The sequence below is a fragment of the Cydia pomonella genome, chromosome 21, assembly GCF_033807575.1.
Source record: "Cydia pomonella isolate Wapato2018A chromosome 21, ilCydPomo1, whole genome shotgun sequence".
NCBI lineage: Eukaryota > Metazoa > Arthropoda > Insecta > Lepidoptera > Tortricidae > Cydia > Cydia pomonella.
Genome location: NC_084723.1, coordinates 14,731,688 through 14,752,945, shown reverse-complemented (window position 1 = coordinate 14,752,945; position 21,258 = coordinate 14,731,688). Strand labels below are relative to the sequence as shown.

Here is a 21,258-nt window from a genome sequence, read left to right as displayed (position 1 = left end):
ACAATTTATAGAGTGTTACATAGTAGTTGTGAGTTTCACGTGGACCCTGATCCATCTAAGGCTTAAATCTAAGTTATGTAAACGAGGTTTTATAACAATGGTTAGTTGATTTAATACTATACTATTCTATATTAGTTCCAATTTTAAATTTTATGTCAACAAATACTTTTATCGTTTTGAACTGGTTTTGATATGACCTTGACGATCGTCTTGGTAATTGGCGCGCATCTCACGCATGACCTTAACTTCATTTCGTATGCACCAACCAGCGTGAGCGATCTTCAGGGTCACATCAAAACCGGAAAAGTTTATGAAATCTGAATCAAGCTCAAGGTTCCATAAATCTGACCCCTAAAAGTTAAGTAATGTTCTATATGGACCGACACACGATGGACAAAGCCACAAAATAAAAACGGTGGAATTTTTGTCCAAAACTCTCCAAAAGCTTCATAAATATCCACGATTTAACACGAATTTTCCATTAAAATCGCAGACTCGCATAAAAATCATACGTTCCCTCGTGTTATTAAAAAACAGACGAAAAAATACTTTATTTAAAGCAAATGACGTGTGAAAGAGTGTGACGTCATGAACGGGGTCACAACAAAAATGCAACGAATGAGCGCGGGGCACGGATCACCTACACTAGATACTGTACTAAAAGAAACACGAGATACGAGCATTTTTCGGCTGGGTTAGGTCCCGGCCAATACCATGACCATACCCTGGTTTTATGAGGCAATTTGAAATCTAGTACAAGTCGATGTCATTAAAATGGCGTGTGAAAGAGTGTGACGTCATGAACGGGGTCACAACAAAACTGCAAGGAATGAACGTGGGCCGTGGATAACCTATATTAGATCCCCCTACTAAAACGTGAAACACGAAAATTTCTCGGTTAGGTAAGATCCCAGCCAATACATTCAGGCTAACTCGAACGTGCACTTGACATCAAACCGATATTGTAATAGTGGAACAATATCAGGTAGCTGTCATTCGCGCGGGCGTCTAGTTCGCACTGAAACTTGTCCAAGTCTGAGCGAAATGAATTGTCTGATGTCAGGTGCACGTTAGAATTGGCCTGTATGACTCATTCTCACCGCTGACATCAGTACCCCTAGTGTAAATTTATTCCATGGCGTAACGTGACGTACGCGTTTGCGTTAAGACTCATTTTGTATGGGATTTTGAGTTTCCAAAACGTTCCGCTTGGCGCGTTGTTTCTAAATCCCATACTAAATGAGACTTAATGCAAACGCGTTCGTCACGTCACAAAATCGAATACATTTACACTAGGGGCTCAGAGAACCGAAGGCAGAAAAAGAAAATCGAAATTTCGTTAGCGACAAAGAGGAAGATAACGAAATTTCGTTTTAGGCGGTAGGCCCTCAGAGGTATTTCACTCACTCCAAGTGGTCACACACACACCCGCAGCGAAAAAGTCGCTCTCATACAATCGAAGTTACGCTCTCATTTTCAACTGAAATTACGTTAGTGGTGCTCGTTTTCGTTGCTTAATATTTCTGTGCAAAGGAAATTGAGCGAGTAAAAATGATGTATGTGAAACTTGATGTTAAGCAGCGACAGGGCGATTGCAATGCTTCTTTCATTTGCTATATTCTTAATATTTTGTTTTTAAATGTGAAAATTCTATTCGTTACATGCGTTTATTAACATAAACTGGTATTAAGGAGAGCCCTCTCTGGACTAGAAATAAAGGAAAAGGGGAAAAGCTCACTGTATCGGGCGATTCGACCTTGCGACTCCGGTTTACCAGCTAGCCAATCCAACTAACTGATCTTCCGAGAATTACCCGTTGACATATTTTCACTATATTCTTTATACGCCTTAAGGGGGTGCCTAGCGACATCTACCGTTTAAGTATTCAACTTTTTAAACAGCTACCAGAATTCCAAGTCACATTGAAGATTCATCAGTCCATCTAGTAAACAGTAGTCTATAACGCTCACTGAATTTCACGGAGTAAATATGCTGAAAATCGCATACACCATATTAATTGACGACGAAAACTTGAATTTTTACGTCACAAACTGGAATGGAAGCAACGGATACTTAATAAAATTCAATGGTAATGAACGCATTTTTCGAATCCCGAACGTTCGTTTGGCGTTTTTGTTCTTTAATTAAGTTGGTGATAAAATTTCTGGAACGGGAAGTATTTTGTTGATTATTGGTGGCCCAATTCGAACTATGCTTAAAAGATATTACGGTGATACGAGTAATATACCGATCTGTCAGTGTCAAAAGTGTAATTTTTCAACCAAAACGTCATATTTGACACTGACATATCAGTTTCATATCGCTGTGACATCTTATAAGCATTGTTCGAAAGTTCGAATTGGGACGTGGGGCGTTTTAATTTGTGCAACGCTCAAAAGAAATATGTCGCTAATTTTTTTAGATTTTCTGGTAAAAATCTTTATAGCCACCGTGTCTGTTTTAACATACATGCTTAGATTTGACATTATATTTCCACTTGCTTGCAAGCAAAATACATTGTACCCGAATAGTTTTAACACATTTTCTTACTGTCTTTCAGGCAAGTAAGACTAAAGTTACCTAGAAAAGACTATCGGCCCGATTCGAGGAATGCAATACGATAACGATAAGTTCTGGTTTAGATAAGTTCTCATTTAGATATCGTTTGTATGTCGTGTAATTGACAGAAGCAGCTCGATTCGGGCAACCAATGTCACTTTGACGTCAGAAATATCGTAAATAGATCTTATTGGGATCACAGCGGAATCGAAATAAACGTCAATTTTGATTCGTTCTGTTATCGATATTTTAAAGATCTTTCCAAGATCTTAAACATGTCTTAATCATGGATGGATTTCTCCTGAAGCTAATTACCTTGCACTGTGGAAACTGCTGCGGCGGCCTGGTGACCCTCCAGCCCAGGAGTGGGGGGATGCAGACTAAAGCTGACATGAGCCAGACGGCCGCTATCATGAGCGCGGCGCGCGCTGGCGTCCTCTTCTTCAGGTAGTCGACCGCCTGGAGACCAACGAAATTAATGTTAGTATATGTACAGTCAACCAATTTGATTCCTAGGCCACTATAGAACCATGCCATAATGACTTCTACGACAGCGCTTATTGAGTGATGCGTGTCAAGTATCTAGTAGCTAAAGCGACAAGGTTCTATAGTGGCCTAGGATTCAAATTGGTCGACTGTACTCGTACGTGGGGATTTTCAATGATTTTAATCAAAATATTTGCTATAAAATATATGTTATCGTTATAAATCGCGTTATTTTATTAAAATATGGGTTATTATTATAATGCATTTTTTTTATTCATAAAATAAAAGTTTTGATTACTTAGTGTATTGGTCGGATTGGAACTTTAATTTCAATTTCAATTTATTTATTTGCAACCAAGTACAAAACACATACAACTTAATGCTAGGTGTACAGTACGTGGACCCTGATAGGGCGCAGCAAAACCTTATGGACTACATAAAACTAATTTTAATCTTATGGTATATAATGACTATTAAAATATAATTACAATTCGAACTATTCCATAATTTAATAAACATTCCATAAAAGTATTTCATAAAAAATAATTGATCGGCAAGAGAGAATAAAAATGATATTATAGTCATAGTTACACTGCATTGGAAAAATAAATAAACATAGCATCAATAAAATTTAATTAAATAACAAAAAAAAAATAATAATTAAAAAAAAATAATCAGAATAATAAACTTTGGAATGAGAGGCGGACATATTTGAAAACGAGATCATTAAAATCAAGAAGTAATGAATTTAATTTCATTCAATCTCTCAAAACTATGGCTTTAATCCAGTGGGACTATTTCGCCAGTATCAAGGTATTAGGAGCTTTAAATACGACTAAAATTGTACGGTTAGTACAAGACAGTGATTTTATCAGCTCTTGTAAACTAATAGCTGGACTTTACAAGTAGCACGTGAACTACCGGCCGTTGACTCCAAAATGGTCGTTAAACACGTTTCAAGATTAATTTTCCATTCACTGCACACAACATACATAACATACACATAAGATACATTAGTTCACTGACTAATAAGTTTTTTTTTATACTACTTCGGTGGCAAACAAGCATACGGCCTGCCTGATGGTAAGCAGTCTCCGTAGCCTATGTACGCCTGAAACTTCAGAGGAGTTACATGCGCGTTGCCGACCCTAAACCCCTCCCCCCCTCGTTGAGCTTTGGCAATCTTACTCACTGGCAGGAACACAATGAGTAGGGTCTAGTGTTATTTGGCTGCGGTTTTCTGTAAGGTGGAAGTACTTCCCCAGTTGGGCTCTGCTCTAGATCTGGAATGACATCCACTGGATGTGCCCTACCACACAAAGCGAGATGACATTCACAATGCCCATACCTCTCTTTTGGACGTAGTTTAAGGACGTACCCGGGTAAGTTATTGGTATTACACTTTAAACAATATTAATGAACAAGAAACAAAGGAATTAATCACGAGGCGTCACTATCAATATGACGCTCGAATCGGATGTGTCATTCTAATGAGGAATTTTAAGATACGTCAAAAACTTGATAAACATACGATGTGGTATAAAGTAACATTTTTACATTTGACACTTACATATCCGATCACCATATATAAATTTCGAATCGGACCGTTAGATTGTGTACTTAATACGTATTATGTACCTGAAAACCAAGTGTAAATTTATTCGACAGCGTGACGTGACGTATGTGTTTGCATTAAGTCTCATTTTGTATGGGATTTAAAGCGGGACGTTTCGGAAACTCAAAATCCTATACAAAATGACACTTAACGCAAACGCGAACGTCACGTCAAACTATCAAATATATTTACACTAGGGGTTCTGAACTGTATTAAAATAGTAATGTTTTAGACTTAAGCTTGACATGTGACTTGGCGTATTTGTAGTTGATAAACGATTTGGTTTTGGTATAAGATTGTTCGATAATTAATACCTAAAAAAAACGATTATCGGGGACAATCTTGGACAGATAGATCTAAAGACTTTTCTACCCATTTACACTTTTCTTGCTAACATTTCCGCAAACTAGTATATGTCATATAGTTACGGAGCAATAAACTTAATACTGGATACTTATCATAACCCTCCGTTCGGTCCCTAAGTCTATCAGTTATATACAGGTCATTAATATTTACGATTTCCTCCAGCTGACCTGTTCCGGCGGCCACACAAACTACTTTTATTTAGTTGCATAATCTCAAATAAACAAAAGTTCTTTTGTTGTACAAGGGGGCAAAATTGTTGTTTAAATGCTCGTGCTAATATTGACACCCGAAGCAAGCGAAAAACTATTTAATGTAATAAAGATTCCACAATAGAACCACGAGCGTTACCTCGAGATGTAGTGAAAATGTTAACTAAAAAATATCAAACTAAATCGTCCAAGTGAACGTCACTAAAGATTCTTCATTCTAAATCATAATTTAAAATTGAATTATTCCAGCCACTAGAATCAAATTTTATTTTTATTTTTATTTATTTTATTGATAAAAATGTTTACATGACATTACAGTTGAACCAATGCGTCACGAAACTTAGACTAACAGCAATAAATTATAAGCATTAACAAATATAAAACAATAATGGCACATTGACAAATTAAATCGGAATAGTTAAGCGCCTAGCAGCATCCATCGCCTCACAGAATCTCAAGCATTCACTATACATATAATATTTGTATGACAGCCGCCAGCCACCACTTAAGTTAAGCCAAAATAAAGGCAGTCGCCTTACTCGTGTGTCCTGCCCGACTGCGCCAAATAGCAAACTGTTAGGTTGGGCCATAGATTACTTACCTTCTCGACAATATTATTACATCTTTCTTGCATTAGCCTGGCATTTTTCCACGGCTCATGGGAGCCTGGGGTCCGCTTGGCAATTAATCCCAAGAATTTGCGTAGGAACTCGTTTTTACAAAAGAGACTGCCATCTGACCTTTCAGCCCAGAGGGTATAGGCCTTATTGGGATTAGTCCAGTTTCCTTCACTAAAAAGTGACTGGTTAATATCAAATGATATTTCGTACATAAGTTCCGAAAAACTCATTGGTACGAGCCGGGGTTTGAACCCGCGACCTCCGGATTGTAAGTCGCACGCTCTTACCGCTATGCCACCAGCGCTTCCTACTAGACAATATTATGATAAGAAAAAAAAAAGAATATTATGAAATAAACTTACAGAAACCGACCTAGTCTCACATTATGCTCACACTTGTGTTGTGAGTACAAGAGAATAATAATAATATATATAACAGATAGATAATCCAATGCCTATACAAGGCAGCAATGCTATTCGCTTAGCAGCTTTTCAAACAAACTTCTATGCAGGAAGGTACCTTTTCTCTGCAGTTGACTGTACCTAATCTTGACAATTAATTACCGTTATCAATAAAAATATGAATGAATGAACAGATAAGTACTTAAATACATAAAAAGCATACATAAGAGAAACAAATATACGTGATAAAAAAATATAATAATTATTATTTTCTATTTATTTTTTTGCGCTACTTTGTACAGTACGGATGTCTATCGTCTCCAGTTCTCCCTCAATTTGCTCAAAGGAAGAGATCCCTTAAAGGGATAAGTCCGCCTTTGTACTAATGATGAGTGTTTTATTGCCTGTTTTGTTTTCATTTCTGTACAATAAAGAGTTTTCTACTACCACTAAAAACACAAATAAATGCCCTTACCAAAATTCGAACTCGGGGACTCCTGCTTCTTAGGCAATGTCACTACCGACTAGTATACGAGTATTTTAGTAGTAATTTTATAAAATATATGTATATGTTAAGTGCAAGGTATTTGTAAAATGGGCCTTATTGCGTAATTACAGGCGACGCAGCTCCGAGAGTAGATTTTGTAACAAGTGCTGCATGTAGAACGGGCTTGCGCCGCACCGTACATAACTAAAGGAAGTTCCATACTTTACAGAATCTGCTCTGCCCTATGCTGCGTGAAGAACTTTATAAAGCGGTGTCTATTTCAGGTAGTCTATATGCCTGAGACTCTTGGCAAGACGTAATGATTTTTATCTGCATTATATGTATAATTGAGCACAAATAAACATATTTATGTCGAGTTTTCTGTTCTATTTCATGAATTTTCTAATTTCATTTTGTGCCGGAAGATTTCGTTTAGCCTTTCTATGACTTTGTACTAATTTTGAAATATTCCTTTGTTCTCTTTCAGGGAAAATCTAGAGCCTGAAATTTTGACTAGTTTTTGTATGACCTTGGCGCTCATAGTAGTAGTAAAACACTTTATTGCATAAAACAACCACCTACTGCTTACTATCAATGAACCTCCTGGTATATTAGTTATTTATCTTTGCTCTGTACATTGTGTACAATGTTATATAATATGCTTATTAGGACTGTTTGTTTAAAAAAAAAAAAAAACATATCATAGAGATTTTTTTGTTGTAATTTACTTTATTAGGTACACTAAACAGTTATCATATAAAATAATGGGACACATACAATTACATATTATGACTTAAAAAATTAACACGAGATCCAAAACAAGTGTACACACTACACGCACTAGTGCGGAAAAGTAGCACCATATGTACTGTAATAGTACATTACGATACAAGTGCGAAAAATAGGAAATTCGAAACGAGTGGCGATAAATTAAAACACGACCGACGGGAGTGGGAGTGTTTTAAATCGACACGAGTTGCAAATTACCTATTCGCACATGTATCGTACAACGTTTTACAGTTCATATATATGGCCCTTTAAATGTTCGACACAGTAACGTAATATGCTAATTTTCGCACTAGTGCGGTAAAGTAGCACCATATGTACTGTAAATTAATATAACACCATATTTCATAGCTGCAGTGAAAAATATTAGAGAACAAATAACTCTAAACACTATAATATAAGAAGTAATAAACTTTACATTATGAAGATACCACGCAAATGAGACAAATTCAGAGTTAAAAAAAACCAGTAAATGTATACAAAGACAAACTTAACCCGAACCCCTTAAGGGATATCTTCCAGCAAAATTTCGACGATCGTCTTGGTGACTGGCACGCAGCTCACGCAAGACACTTCATTTCGCATGCACTATTCAACATGAGCGATATTCAAGGCAGGGATTGTACTCGTACAACTGGTTTTCTTTAATATCTGTAAATAAATTGTCAAAATATTACCGCTATAAAAGAATACCTATATCCCTATTGGAGGTATTATTTTCACTTCGCTTTTGTTTTTACCGCTATATATGGACTATTTACGATATTAAATACCTTTATTCAATACCGCTATTCATTGCACTTGAAAGGTAAGATTTCAATCATACACTACTACTAAATCACAACAAATAGGTTTAATATTGTAACGTCATGCGATAACATTCTGAATAGCTGGCTCAAGTGTCTACTATTATTCTGTCCTTCATTTTTTTGAGAAGGAAAAGCGTAGCCAAAGTAGTAAGTCGGAAATATTCTGACAATTTAGCAATACGGCAAAGCACAACATATTCGAAGAAACAAATAAAGGAGTGATTGAGCATTGACATGTATTACCGGTAATGGTTTTTAAGGGTAACGTCAAATACAGGTATTATTTTCTGATGGCAGAATCGCTAATATACATAAATACCGTTATTGATTACTAGCTGTGCCCGCGGCTCCGCCCGCGTGGTATTCGGTCTGTGTCAGTAACCGGCTCATTCACCGCTAATTTCTCTGCCTCTCCCCTGGAGGTGGAACTTCAAATAAAGTTGACAGATGGATACGCTAGAGGACTGTAGTCTAGATAAAATATTTTACAATTAGGTACCACTTAATAAAACTACACTCCAAAATCTATTGTTTTTTTTTTCAAATTTTTAATTTACTTTTAGCTGGGTTCTGTTGCATAACTTCGGAGGCGACAAATTCCGAAAGAAGCATGATTGGAACTCCAACTTTCAGGGTTAATGTGTGTGCTGGGACTCCTGAAGTACTCAATGAGCTAAGGAACTAAGGAACTCTACCGGGTATGTTGTGACATTGCCTTCATCCAAGACAGTGTTAATGGAATTATATACTGCATGTTCACCTTCGATTTCCGCCTGCTCATTTTTCTGCGTGAGCATGGACCGTTCCTCTATGGGCGTGAGTATGGATCTCTCACAAACCCAAGAATGGCTCAGGTCTCCGTACACGCTACGAATGAGGTTTTCAACGGATGGAACGATCCTGCATAACGTCTCTGGTAGTTGTGGCTACGCCTAAAATCACGATCGTCGCTATAGTTTCGTAACCTCAATGCGTTGCCTTTCGTGAAAGGTTCGCTTTTTTTCGGGAAGGCATTTTCAGTTTTTAGTTCTTATGGCATTTTAACGCGTATAAAATGCGAGTCCCAAATCGTTTGACATTTACACCATTACACCGCAAACATCAGAGAATTTTTTTTTTCATAGTACCCACCTTCGTAGCCATTATTAAGTGCTTAAAAGAGGCGATACGTATGAATATGGATACGACAAAATTACGATTAGGTATAATTCATGACGGAGAAAATATTTTTTTAAATAATTATGCAGTTATACGCGTGTTGATATGTGTGTTCATTTTGCCACTACTTAACTATGTAAGTAAACTCATTTTTAACCGACTTCAAGATTTCAAAAGGAGGAGAATCGAGGGAACTCTTCAAATATGAAAGTCATACATATAATGATTTTTGTATTATCTTTAACAAATCTAGCATTTACATTTGTAGAATTGACATTTGATGATGTGGAACTGTTCATGATGAACAGAATGGAACTCTTCAACGATGCATAGTTCACGTTTGGCAATTTGTTCTCTTTGCATGTTTGTCAAGCAGTTAGGTTTTCAAGACACATTTTTATATTTCTATCCTATTTAGTTTTTTTAATAATTAGCTGGTGCTTTATTTCGTGCATGGTGTGAAATAATTTATCTTAAATACAGTCGAATACCCTATTGCGGGTATCTTACCAGTCAACCATAGGGCAAATCTGAAATGTGTCAAGTTGGGTGCAGTGACAAAAAAAAACATGTTACCTCCTTTTCTACATAATTAGGCGTAGGACGCTGTCTTTTTAATTTAATTTTATGAAATCAAAAATCAACAATAATCGTTCTTTCACCGGTCTGCCTCATTAAAGTCGGTTTTTTTTTCTTAAAAATTATTAGTTTACTTGATTACTAAATTTTTACTCAGTTTCCCGAAAGAAGGCACTGTGCAATGTATGGTAATTAATTTACTGTCGTTTAATTTCGTTGTATTATTACATCAACACAATTGAAATTGAATTGATATCCGTACCCCCCTCTTCTAACTTTAGAGTTAATTTGGCAAAATCCTTCCTCGGTGGCTTAATTTTAGCACCATATCTGTTAGTTTAGCAGGGTACTCGATACTTGTAGCACATATTTGTTGTAAAAGTTTGCACCTCCTTCCTAAGTAGCGCCATAAGATTCAGGTGCAAACTTAACTCAATCGAGTGTAGTGGCTACCCCCCCTTCTAGGGGTTGAATTTTTATAGCCTATAACTTGGCCGGGCATTTTCTCGACAGATTAGTAAAGTTTGCATCAAAATCCGTTCAGCCGTTTTCACGTGATGCGAGGTCAAATAAACAGACAAACAGAGAAACAGACAAACAGACAAAAATTCTAAAAACTGTTGGAACGTGTTCTGTTAACGATTCTTAGCATCCCCAGCCTACTTTTTTTCTAATATCTTCCATGTACAGACTTTCGACCCCCTTCAGCTTTATTATATGTATAGATACCGGTAATCAAAGATTAAGTAATATAAATAGCGAAATACAACTATAACCGGTTGTACCTAAATTAAAACCGGTAGTCAGAATACCGGTAACGATCCCTGCTTCAAGGTCGTATTAACTTCGTCCAAAACCATAACGTATTATAAACCTGAATCTTGTTCTAGTTCTTTTTTTATTGGTATCTAATCTCACTACAGCGCCATTCATATACATTCAATATCCATTGCCCAGACTGACTATATGACTTTATAGCAATATGTCCGTCCATGGATCAAACGGTCATTCACCCCAAACTTATCCAATCTGACGTCCGACGGACGGACGTAAAACGGAATGCATACAATTTGAATTGAACCTCGTTTGCTCGAACGTGGCGGTATTCCACGTTTTAATCGAGACATTGCTGTGATTATTTTAATCTGAGCAAAGAACAAACGGGAGGCGTGAAGCCATAACAAAGGCCATTTCGGTAATTTAATGAAATGTAAGGATACTTACTGCCCTTGCCCGTGTCATGGGATGGAACGCACTCAGAGATCGTACCCGCCAGGATTTGTAAGGACGATCGGGGATTAACCGAATGTAGAATTACTACTACTACTTTACTGGCTCAGTGACCCAAACAGGATTTGGCCTCTGACACAAGAGAGCGCCACTCTGCCCTATCCTGCGCCACTTCGCGCCAGTTGGGTATTTCGAGGAACGTATTGTAACGGAGTGTAGCCTTAGCAAATTTCTGTTTGGCCCAGTGGCTGGTAGAGAATGCCTCAAGTCAGTAAGTCTGCCTTTTGTACTTTTTAGTTGTGTTTGTGCAATAAAGTTTAAAATAAATAAATAATAAATAAAATATTGGAGGCATATTTTCCCAATAACGAAAATGGTGGACGGGTCTATAGGATAAAATAGGAAAGCTTGCTGCATAAAATGTTATTTTATTTATTAAGTAAGGTAAATAAAACATATTGAAACTATAAAATACCCAGCTCCATGAAACTAAAATGAGTTTTCATGTAGAATTAATAGTTTTTGTAAACATTTTTTTTCTCTATTCGTTACATTCTGTGAAAAACGGATACAAACATATTAAGCAGTAAACATACTTACTCATTCACACAAACGTTATTATACCTACTGCTAAAAACATTATCATAAACCTTCCTTCTGGCTCTTTCATAGCCCGCCTGTTTGTTACCTACCAAATTATATATTTTTTATGAAGTGTGCAATAAATCATATTATTATTATCTCCTTTATTAATTTAACATCTTGGGTTATGTTACTTATAATATGAATATAAACATATTATAATAAACCTAACCTAGGATGCCGCCAGCAGCGGGGCAAGGCCCAAGCTGCCGGTGGTCAGGGCCGCAGAGAGAGGAACCGCCGGACTATCCGCGCCGTATCCAAGACTACCGCCTTCTGCATCTTATTATTATTATTATTTGGAGCTTGTCGTGTCCCACTGCTGGGCAAAGGCCTCCCCCCCAATTTCTCCACTGATCTCTATCCAGTGCTGTGTCTGGCCACTCCTTCAAGGAGCAGTCCAGTTCATCACGCCACGCTAGATCATCGATTAAAGTTTTCGGGCTCCCACTACGTAGTGATTTTGCCCCACAATTCGGCAGACGTGACCGGCCCAGTCCCATTTTAGCATCTTATTATTATTATTATAGTCACGTAAAAAATACGTACGTTACTATAATCGTATACGTAAAAAACATTCACATATATAATTATATATGGTCATACGACCAGATATTATTAAACCAACTTGAATACAGCGGTTGAACTAATGCACGTTCAGGATCATTTAATTTTCCCATGTGTATGCAAGATTAATACCCTTGGACCTGTTTTACAGTCGATGTCTGAACTGAATGTATGAATTCATTCATATTCAGACTATTTTATTAGATTATTTTATGAATTTACTGCTATATATTCTCGGAGCAGACATTGGATTGGTTCGAATGTAAAATTGAGAAGTTATATTCGAGTTTATTTGGTGATATTCTTTTTTTATGATAGGAGGCAATCGAGCAGATGTATCGAATGATAAAAAGATGATTGCGTCCCTTTAGTTAGTTTAGTTTTGATTTCATCGTCAATTTAAGTTTAGTTATTTTAAAATATAAATAATAACAAACAAATCAACAACTCTAAGCTACATATTGCTTTATTTCCTTATAACTTTTAAATACAGGCTATTTTGTCAAAAAAAAAAACTTATCTACAATCAAGTGTTAACTTGTTCAAGTATCAAAAACCATCTAGAGGTTTACCAGGTCCGTGGCAAAGAAGCATAAGGCCCGCTGAAGCCTGGTAAGCGGCCACCGTAGCCTATGAATGCCTGCAACTCCTAGTGTTTTGCATGCACGTTGCCGAACCTAATCTTTTTAAATATAAATAGATAAATTTTTAAACAGGACATTTTTATAAAAATTGATTAAGTCCTTGTGGTGTGGTCAGTAATAAGGCAGAAAATGAACAGTTGTGATAACAGTTTCGTCTCTGGCTAGCTACGCTATTCTTTAGTTTAGCGACAGATGTCACACGCCGAAAATGGTGGACACAATTTGTTCTTGATAGCCTGTCTAGTACATTTATGTCAGTGGATATAATTATATAACACCCACGGCTCAAGAAGACATATCGGTGTTTCAACACACAAATAAATAATGTCCTTACGGGATTCGCTCCCAGGACCATCGCCTTAAAATAGTTATTATGCATTGGCAACCAACCAAATCGTTAAGAACTAATTTGAACACGTATTTATCGACATTACTACTACGGTTTATATAACAGATAATAAAGTCACCAACCGACACATTATCTAATACCAATATCAACGTCAGTCCGAATGCACAAGAAGCGGCGTCAAATAAATCTCAATCGATAAATAAAATAACGGAGTGACAGGCGAGGAGCGAAACCCGCACTGGGTGCGAGGTTTTAAGTATGTCTGGGAGTTATTTCGTCACCAATGAACTATAAGAATCATAGGGGACCCTGGCGCGGGCAGATTTCTCACGGAAAGAATTACTATCATGATGTCAGTGCGGGAATGCTGCCTGCGTGATGGGCACCTTGCAAAGAGGCCAGGGTTTATCGTAGGAATTTTAATTGTTTCTTTTAGGTTTAGTGTTATTTTATAAATAGCCATAATTTTGTTTTATACAATTGATGTAACTAATATTTATCATCTTTTCAATAAAGATAAACCCATCACTAATAGAGTAGTAGATTAGACCTCAAAAATAACCCCACGGGAATTGTGCTTGGAGCCACCAACTGTACTGCGCGCATGTTAACAACGTCAAATATTGGTACTACCGCGCAAGAGGTTTGACATATTTTTATTTAAACCAATCAAAACTTTCATTGACTAATCGCAACTTGTTTCAATAGCGGGATATTTTATTATGTATTTGGTTTTATATATGGGTTGTATTGAGTGTTAAGAACATACAATCGTTCAAACATATAAACTTTATTGTTATATATTTAAGTTTTAGTAAATAAATTCATACATTTCTTCTTTGTAAAAATAAAATCTATCACACCATAAGAAAATTAATTGGCATATATCGTCAAAGTCAAAAACTGAATTCAAAAATGAATACGGCGATCAGCGGCCAGCAACGCATAAAGGTAGCACCAAGGAGGCGCTAACATACTCCCCCCCCTCGAGGAGGTAGAGCCTCGAGGACGGAGAAAGCTTCTTCCGGTTTGGGTAGTGGACATAGACGATGAACTGCTCTTCGTATTATGCCACGTGCCGTGCCAACATCCGCCACTCTGGATACGTTGTCTTGTCCGGGGAACAATTTAACTATTCGGCCCATTCTCCATTTCATTGGAGGGACGTTTGTTTCTCTAACGACAACCACGTCGTTAACTTGAAGCTGTTGTGTGTTGACCTTCCACTTAATCCGTTCCTGTAATTCGGCCAGAAACTCCTTGTGCCAGCGATTCCAAAATTGCTGCCGCATTTGCTCGATGTGCTCATATCTGCTTAGCCGATTTGGGTTGATGTCCAACAGGTTCGGAGAAGGTAAAGACATCAATGACTGGCCGATCAGAAAATGACCTGGCGTTAATGGGTCCAGGTCGTTGGGATCGGTCGATAAATAGGTCAGCGGTCGAGAATTCAACATGGCTTCAATTTGATTGAAAAGCGTGGTCAATTCTTCAAAGTCATGTGAGTATTGCCTAGGACTCGTGCCATATAGAATTTAGCTGACTTGACTCCGGCTTCCCATATCCCTCCGAAATGTGGAGAAAAAGCCGGCGAGAACACGAACTTTATACCCTCATTAGCCCCCCACGAAGCTACAGAATTATTGCTAGACTTCAGAAAGGAAGCAAGTTCGTTACTCGCACCCACAAAATTTGAACCGTTATCGCAATGAATCTCGCATGGATAACCACGACGAGATATAAACCGTCGGAGACATTGAATAAAAGCGTCAGTAGAAAGACTACTGGTGAGTTCTAAATGTAAAGCCCTTGTCGAAAAACAACGAAAAGAGCTAAGTAAGCCTTGGTTATCTTACAGCCTCGTCCTATACGATCTGTAATCAAAAAGGGTCAACTCCACAAACCTTAAATGGCAGACTCGGTGTGACTCTGGTTTCAGGTAAGTTCCCCATTATAGGATTTACAGTTTTTGCTTTCATAATCCAACACTTTTTACATTTATTAACCGTACTCCTAGCTAAATCTATCCCGCGTATAGGCCAAAATTTATTGCGTAGATTAATTAGTATTAGTTTAACAGGTCCATGCAAAGTTTTATTATGTTCACGCTGAAAAAACAGCTTCGCAAATGTGTGTTTAGCAATTAATAATGCGGAGTGCTTTTGCGTGTAACTGCCTGAAGAATTCTGAATACGACCACCGACACGTAGTAGTCCGTCCTCATCTATAAATGGTAGAAGTTTGAGTATTCGAGACTTTAAAGGTAAAGGTTTATCTTTTTGCAGTAAGCAAAGATCATCCCCGAAAGACTCTAGTTGAGATTGCTTTATCAGATTTCTTCAATTGTATATAAATCTTTGCACATATGCAAAGACTCTTTGCAAAGTCGTCAACTTCGAATATCTTTCAAAGTCTACGACACAGTAGTTTTTATCTACTGTATTATCAATAAGAGTAAACGTTTTCATTTCGGGTATGCAACTAGTATCGCTGAGGTGCTGATTCAGTTATGGCCAATTTGACATACGGTCAGTAAGAAAAGAGGGACCCTGAAACCAAATATCGGCGGTACATACATTTTGACTTGATGCCAAATCAACAGGGTTCATCTCTTCTGGCACGTGTCTCCATGAAGTATGATAAGACAATTCTTGAATCTCACCAACCCGATTTGCGACGAACGTTTTTAAACTCCGAGGTTCCGCTTGAACCTAACTTAAAATAGTATAATCTGAGGATACTACAGATTTCAAACTAGGTAACTCTTCCAGTTCCCAAAATTTTGACAACTGGTTTTTAATTTCTTGTGAAAAGTTACAGCGGATAGTATGAGAACTCGTAGAGTCCCTGGGCCTTCTCCCCGTAGGGCCAGCCACTATCCAACCTAGCTCGGTTTCTACTAAATATGGTCGTCTTATACCTAGCTTAATTTTTCTTTGCCCAATCAAGTCCCAGTATATATCAGAACCAAGCAAGAGATCGACTTCTGCCGGCGACTGGAACTTAGGATCAGCTAGGGTAATATTGTTAGGAATATCTACTTTTGTTCCTATCTTGACTGCAGGAAGCTCATCCGTAATCTTAGCTATGATATAGCACCGCACTTCAGCTATAAATGACGTGTGGAGTGAATGTAAATTAATGTTACAATATTCATTTATAAATAAAGGGATTTTGTTAAGACACGAAATGGAGCGATTTACAATAATTGTACTGCAACCAATCTTTTGTTTAGCCTTTTCAGTCATAAATGAAGACTGACTACCATTGTCTAGCAACGCGCGCAAAACAAACTTGTTTCCGTTAATAGTCACCTCAACTAGAGCTGTAGCCAACATAATATGACGGCGGTCTGCCGCTGTTAACGTGACAGTCGAGTTTGTCAGGATAGCCGAATCAGAAGTCTCATCATAGCTTGCGTCGCCGCTAGTGTCTTTATACATAAAGCGTGACTTGACCCACGAATCGGCGCGCGACAATGCTAGTCATGCTTGGGGCTTAGCTTCATGACTTACGCTTGAAGGCGAAGGAGCTGCTGACATTTGAGGACGTGAAATATTATTACTAGGTCCGGCAGCTGCTTCCTCTTCACCTTGCTGCTGGGTAATCACTTCTTTATGCAATATGGTATTGTGCCTTTTTTTGCAAACCCTACACGCAATACTGGTGCGACACTGATAAGCAGTGTGGCCAGGGTGTAAACAGTTTTTGCACAACTTCCATTGAATCACCTGTAGGAAGCGGTCATCAACCGATAAGGAATTAAATTTGGAACAATCGCTTAGCCTATGATCCTGCTTACAGTAATGACACTCATTTACCACCACGCTAGTCGGAGATCTCGGTGACAGGCCTGACGAAACAAAGCATTTAGTTGGAGTAACATTTAGACGTTTATCGTTTTTATTGCAATCCGTCTGAATTTGACGTTTGTCGTTCCTCGAACTAGATACCGTTTCTAAAACGTCAGCTCTGTTACGAAGAAATTTATAAAACTCCTGTAATAACGGAGAAGTTATGTCACTACGAAACTCTTCCCATTTTCGCGCGGTACTAACGTCAAGTTTCGACGAGGCGATATAGATAACCAAGGTATCCCACTTATCGGTCTCCTCACCAAGAGACTTGAGTGCTTGTACATTTTTTGACAAATTGTCAATTAATTTGCGTAAACTCTCATCACTTTCCTTCGACAAAGGCTCTATGCTAAACAAACCCTTTAAATGCTGATTGATTAACAAACGTTTATTATCATATCGCTCGCGTAAAAGAGACCAAGCGATAGGATAGTTCTCAGCTGAGACGGACACAGAATTAATAACTAAGCTTGCGTCGCCTTGAAGGTATGACTTGAGATAGTGAAATTTACAAACGTCATCAATGTTCTCATTGTCATGTATTAAAGACAGGTAAAGGTCTCTAAATTCTAGCCACTTATCTGTCTTTCCATCAAAGGGAGGAAGTCTTAGCTGCGGGAGTTTCACATTTTTTGCTCCTCCCCGCTGACGGCTGCTCTGGCTGAAGAACTCGTCCCCTTGATGGTCCTTTTCCTTAAAGGCGGCGATTACCTCTTGGGCCTGAGCCATTACACAATAAAACTCATTTTCTGTGGCCTCTCGAGCATCCAGCTCACTCTGAGAATCATCCTGTAATTCAATATTAGTTTGAATTTCATCGAAAAGATTAAATGCCTCCTGTAGTTTAGACAACCTAAGAGTGCATTCATTTACAAGAACTTGAGTTAGATTATTTTTATCTAACAACGGCGTGAGGAATTTTTTGAATAGGGTTAAAGCTCTCCGAACTTTTCCTCTTTGACGTTTGAGTTCCTCCATTTTGAGGGTGCGAGATTATTTTAAACTGGTAAATTATACTTGCATACGCATTAAAGCAAATTTAGGTACATAGAGGTACTTACAGTAATAATCTCGCGCTTCGTAGAATTACCCATTAATTACTTACGATAAAATAGCGATTGATAGTTGATGGGTACCAGCAATAGCCATCCGTGCTCTCACCGGTTTAAACTCACAACTCATCTGGTAATCGTTATTGGATAAACTGGGATATTCTCCGAAGGATACTCTTCATTTCAACTCAGCGCAATCTTCATACAAATATTGCGTATTTGATCAAATAACGTCACGTCGATCACGTCGGGGTCACCAAAATATGTTAAGAACATACAATCGTTCAAACATATAAACTTTATTGTTATATATTTAAGTTTTAGTAAATAAATTCATACATTTCTTCTTTGTAAAAATAAAATCTATCACACCATAAGAAAATTAATTGGCATATATCGTCAAAGTCAAAAACTGAATTCAAAAATGAATACGGCGATCAGCGGCCAGCAACGCATAAAGGTAGCACCAAGGAGGCGCTAACATTGAGTACTTATAAATGTTCATATTTCTCCATTTTTTATCGTGGGATGTACCACACTACAATCTATAGATTGTATAATATATGCTGATGTCACCCACAATGAGAAAATCAACGATCATCAACTCTGGCCAACGCGGGACTCGAACCCACATCTTTGGATTACCGGTCCAACGCGTTACCAATTCCGCTAGCTGACCATCCATCATTCAATGCGAATTTAGCTATTGCAACTGTGACAACGTTACTAGCGACATCTGCATATTAAGGTTTAAAACTTGAGGACATGAGTTAGCGCATGACTTGCCTCCCGACCACACAACCATCGATCATACAGTAGTGTAGTTGTTTTTTTCATTGAGTACTTGTGTAGAGAACCCTCAGAGAAGGCATAAGTTTTAATGATATATGTCAGAGAAATGTCCGTTATATCTACCGAAAGATTCGTCTATATATATTCCGTTTTGCCTTTTAAATAAAATAAAAAAATAAAAATCATTTATTTCAGACCGATAAGATCCATAAATTTTGTTAGTAACAGCAAAAAAATTCTTACACCCTACGTTAGTACCAATTAATTTACATAAAACTAAATTAAAATTAAATCATCCAGCTCATTTAGCCTTGCCTATCAACACGTCTACCCAGTAGCTCGTGAGATGGCAATCAAGGCGTTCAGCCAACTTTACGTCCTTAGGAGGCTGTTGCTACTGCCGCGCACGCGTGTCAGCAGAGACGCTATTCTTTTGCGCCTAATGGCATAAAAGTCAAAGTCAAAGTTTTGTAGTTAGGTGTTTCTTTTATGCAATAAAGTTTAAATAAATACGTACGTGAAACGAAGAGGCGCCGGGGAATAAACTGCAGTGTTTATTTGCACGAGCTTTTATTGCTTGAGACGGAACGAAAATTCAGCGTGGACTGCAGCTCTCTTTGACGACTGTTTCGATTGAATCGATTCTTTGGCGAAAACAGTGACAGTTCTAATAACAACAGTTTTGTGAGACACAGACATATCAAATATATTTAAAGGCCTTACGATAATCGGGCCTCTGAACTTAATTATATTTTTAAATATTATTAAATTATAGAACGGGACTTAATAGCGTATTAAGATTTTAATTTACATCCGACGTTTCGAGAACGGCGTCGTCCCCGTGGTCTCGGAGAAGACTGGTTAAAGTAGACAAACATCTTCTAGTCGCGGACAACGCCGTCCTCGAAACGTCGGAGGTAAATTTAGAACTTAATACGCGATTAAGTCCAGTTCCATAATTTAATAATGTGAAAAAAACGTGAAAGTTTAAATCTGTGTTACATAACACTCAGTTGTTGTTTTAACCCTTTTCTTGGCAATCTTATAAGATCCATAATTTTACACCCTCTTTTAGAGTTCCGTAGCGAAATGGCAAAAAACGGAACCCTTATAGATTCGTCATGTCCGTCTGTCTGTCCGATTCTGTCACAGCCACTTTTTTCCGAAACTATAAAAGCTATACTGTTCAAACTTGGTAAGTAGATGTACTTATTCTATGAACCGTATTATGATGTTTACACAAAAATAGAAAAAAAAAACAATAAATTTTGGGGGTTCCCCATACTTAGAACTGAAACTCAAAAAATCTTTTTTCATCAAACCCATACGTGTATGGATAGGTCTTTAAAAATGATATTTAGGTTTCTAATATCATTTTTTTCTAAACTGAATAGTTTGCGCGAGAGACACTTCCAAAGTGAAAAAATGTGTGTCCCCCCCCCCCCCGTAACTTCTAAAATAACAGAATGAAAAAATCTAAAAAAATATATGATATACATTCCCATGCAAACTTCCACCGAAAATTGGTTTGAACGAGATCTAGTAAGTAGTTTTTTTTTAATACGTCATAAAAATTAAAAAAAAAAATTTTTTCCTCAAACCCATACGTGTGGGGTATCTTATATCTTCTATATTTAGGTTTCTAATATCATTTTTTTCTAAACTGAATAGTTTGCGCGAGAGACACTTCCAAAGTGAAAAAATGTGTGTCCCACCCCCTGGAACTTCTAAAATAACAGAATGAAAAATCTAAAAAAAATATATGATATACATTACCATGCAAAATTCCACCGAAAATTGGTTTGAACGAGATCTAGTAAGTAGTTTTTTTTAATACGTCATAAATGGTACGGAACCCTTCATGGGCGAGTCCGACTCGCACTTGGCCGCTTTTTATATTTTTCAAACGCAAGCGAGGCTAAAACTTTTTTTATATTTGCCAAGAAAGGGTGTATTAAACATACATATCGTATAATATGATAAATGTTATTATTAAGACAACACATAAAAGAGATAAATGCTCATACTAAATGTCTCAACTTAATGCTCA

The 21,258-nt window shown here is 37.5% G+C and overlaps 1 protein-coding gene and 1 non-coding gene across 3 annotated transcripts in view; both read right to left on the bottom strand.

Moving 5' to 3' along the window:
- Nucleotides 1-21,258, bottom strand: part of LOC133529564 (alpha-2 adrenergic receptor) — an 876,629-nt gene that overhangs the window by 427,812 nt on the left and 427,559 nt on the right. For both annotated transcript variants that reach the window (XM_061867306.1, XM_061867307.1), the window contains exon 4: nucleotides 2,875-3,018. In XM_061867306.1, the coding sequence (XP_061723290.1) occupies nucleotides 2,875-3,018 (144 nt within the window). The remainder of the gene's footprint in view (nucleotides 1-2,874; nucleotides 3,019-21,258) is intronic.
- Trnat-ggu (transfer RNA threonine (anticodon GGU)) lies at nucleotides 19,024-19,095 on the bottom strand. The gene has a single exon. It is a non-coding gene; the product is annotated as a tRNA-Thr (tRNA).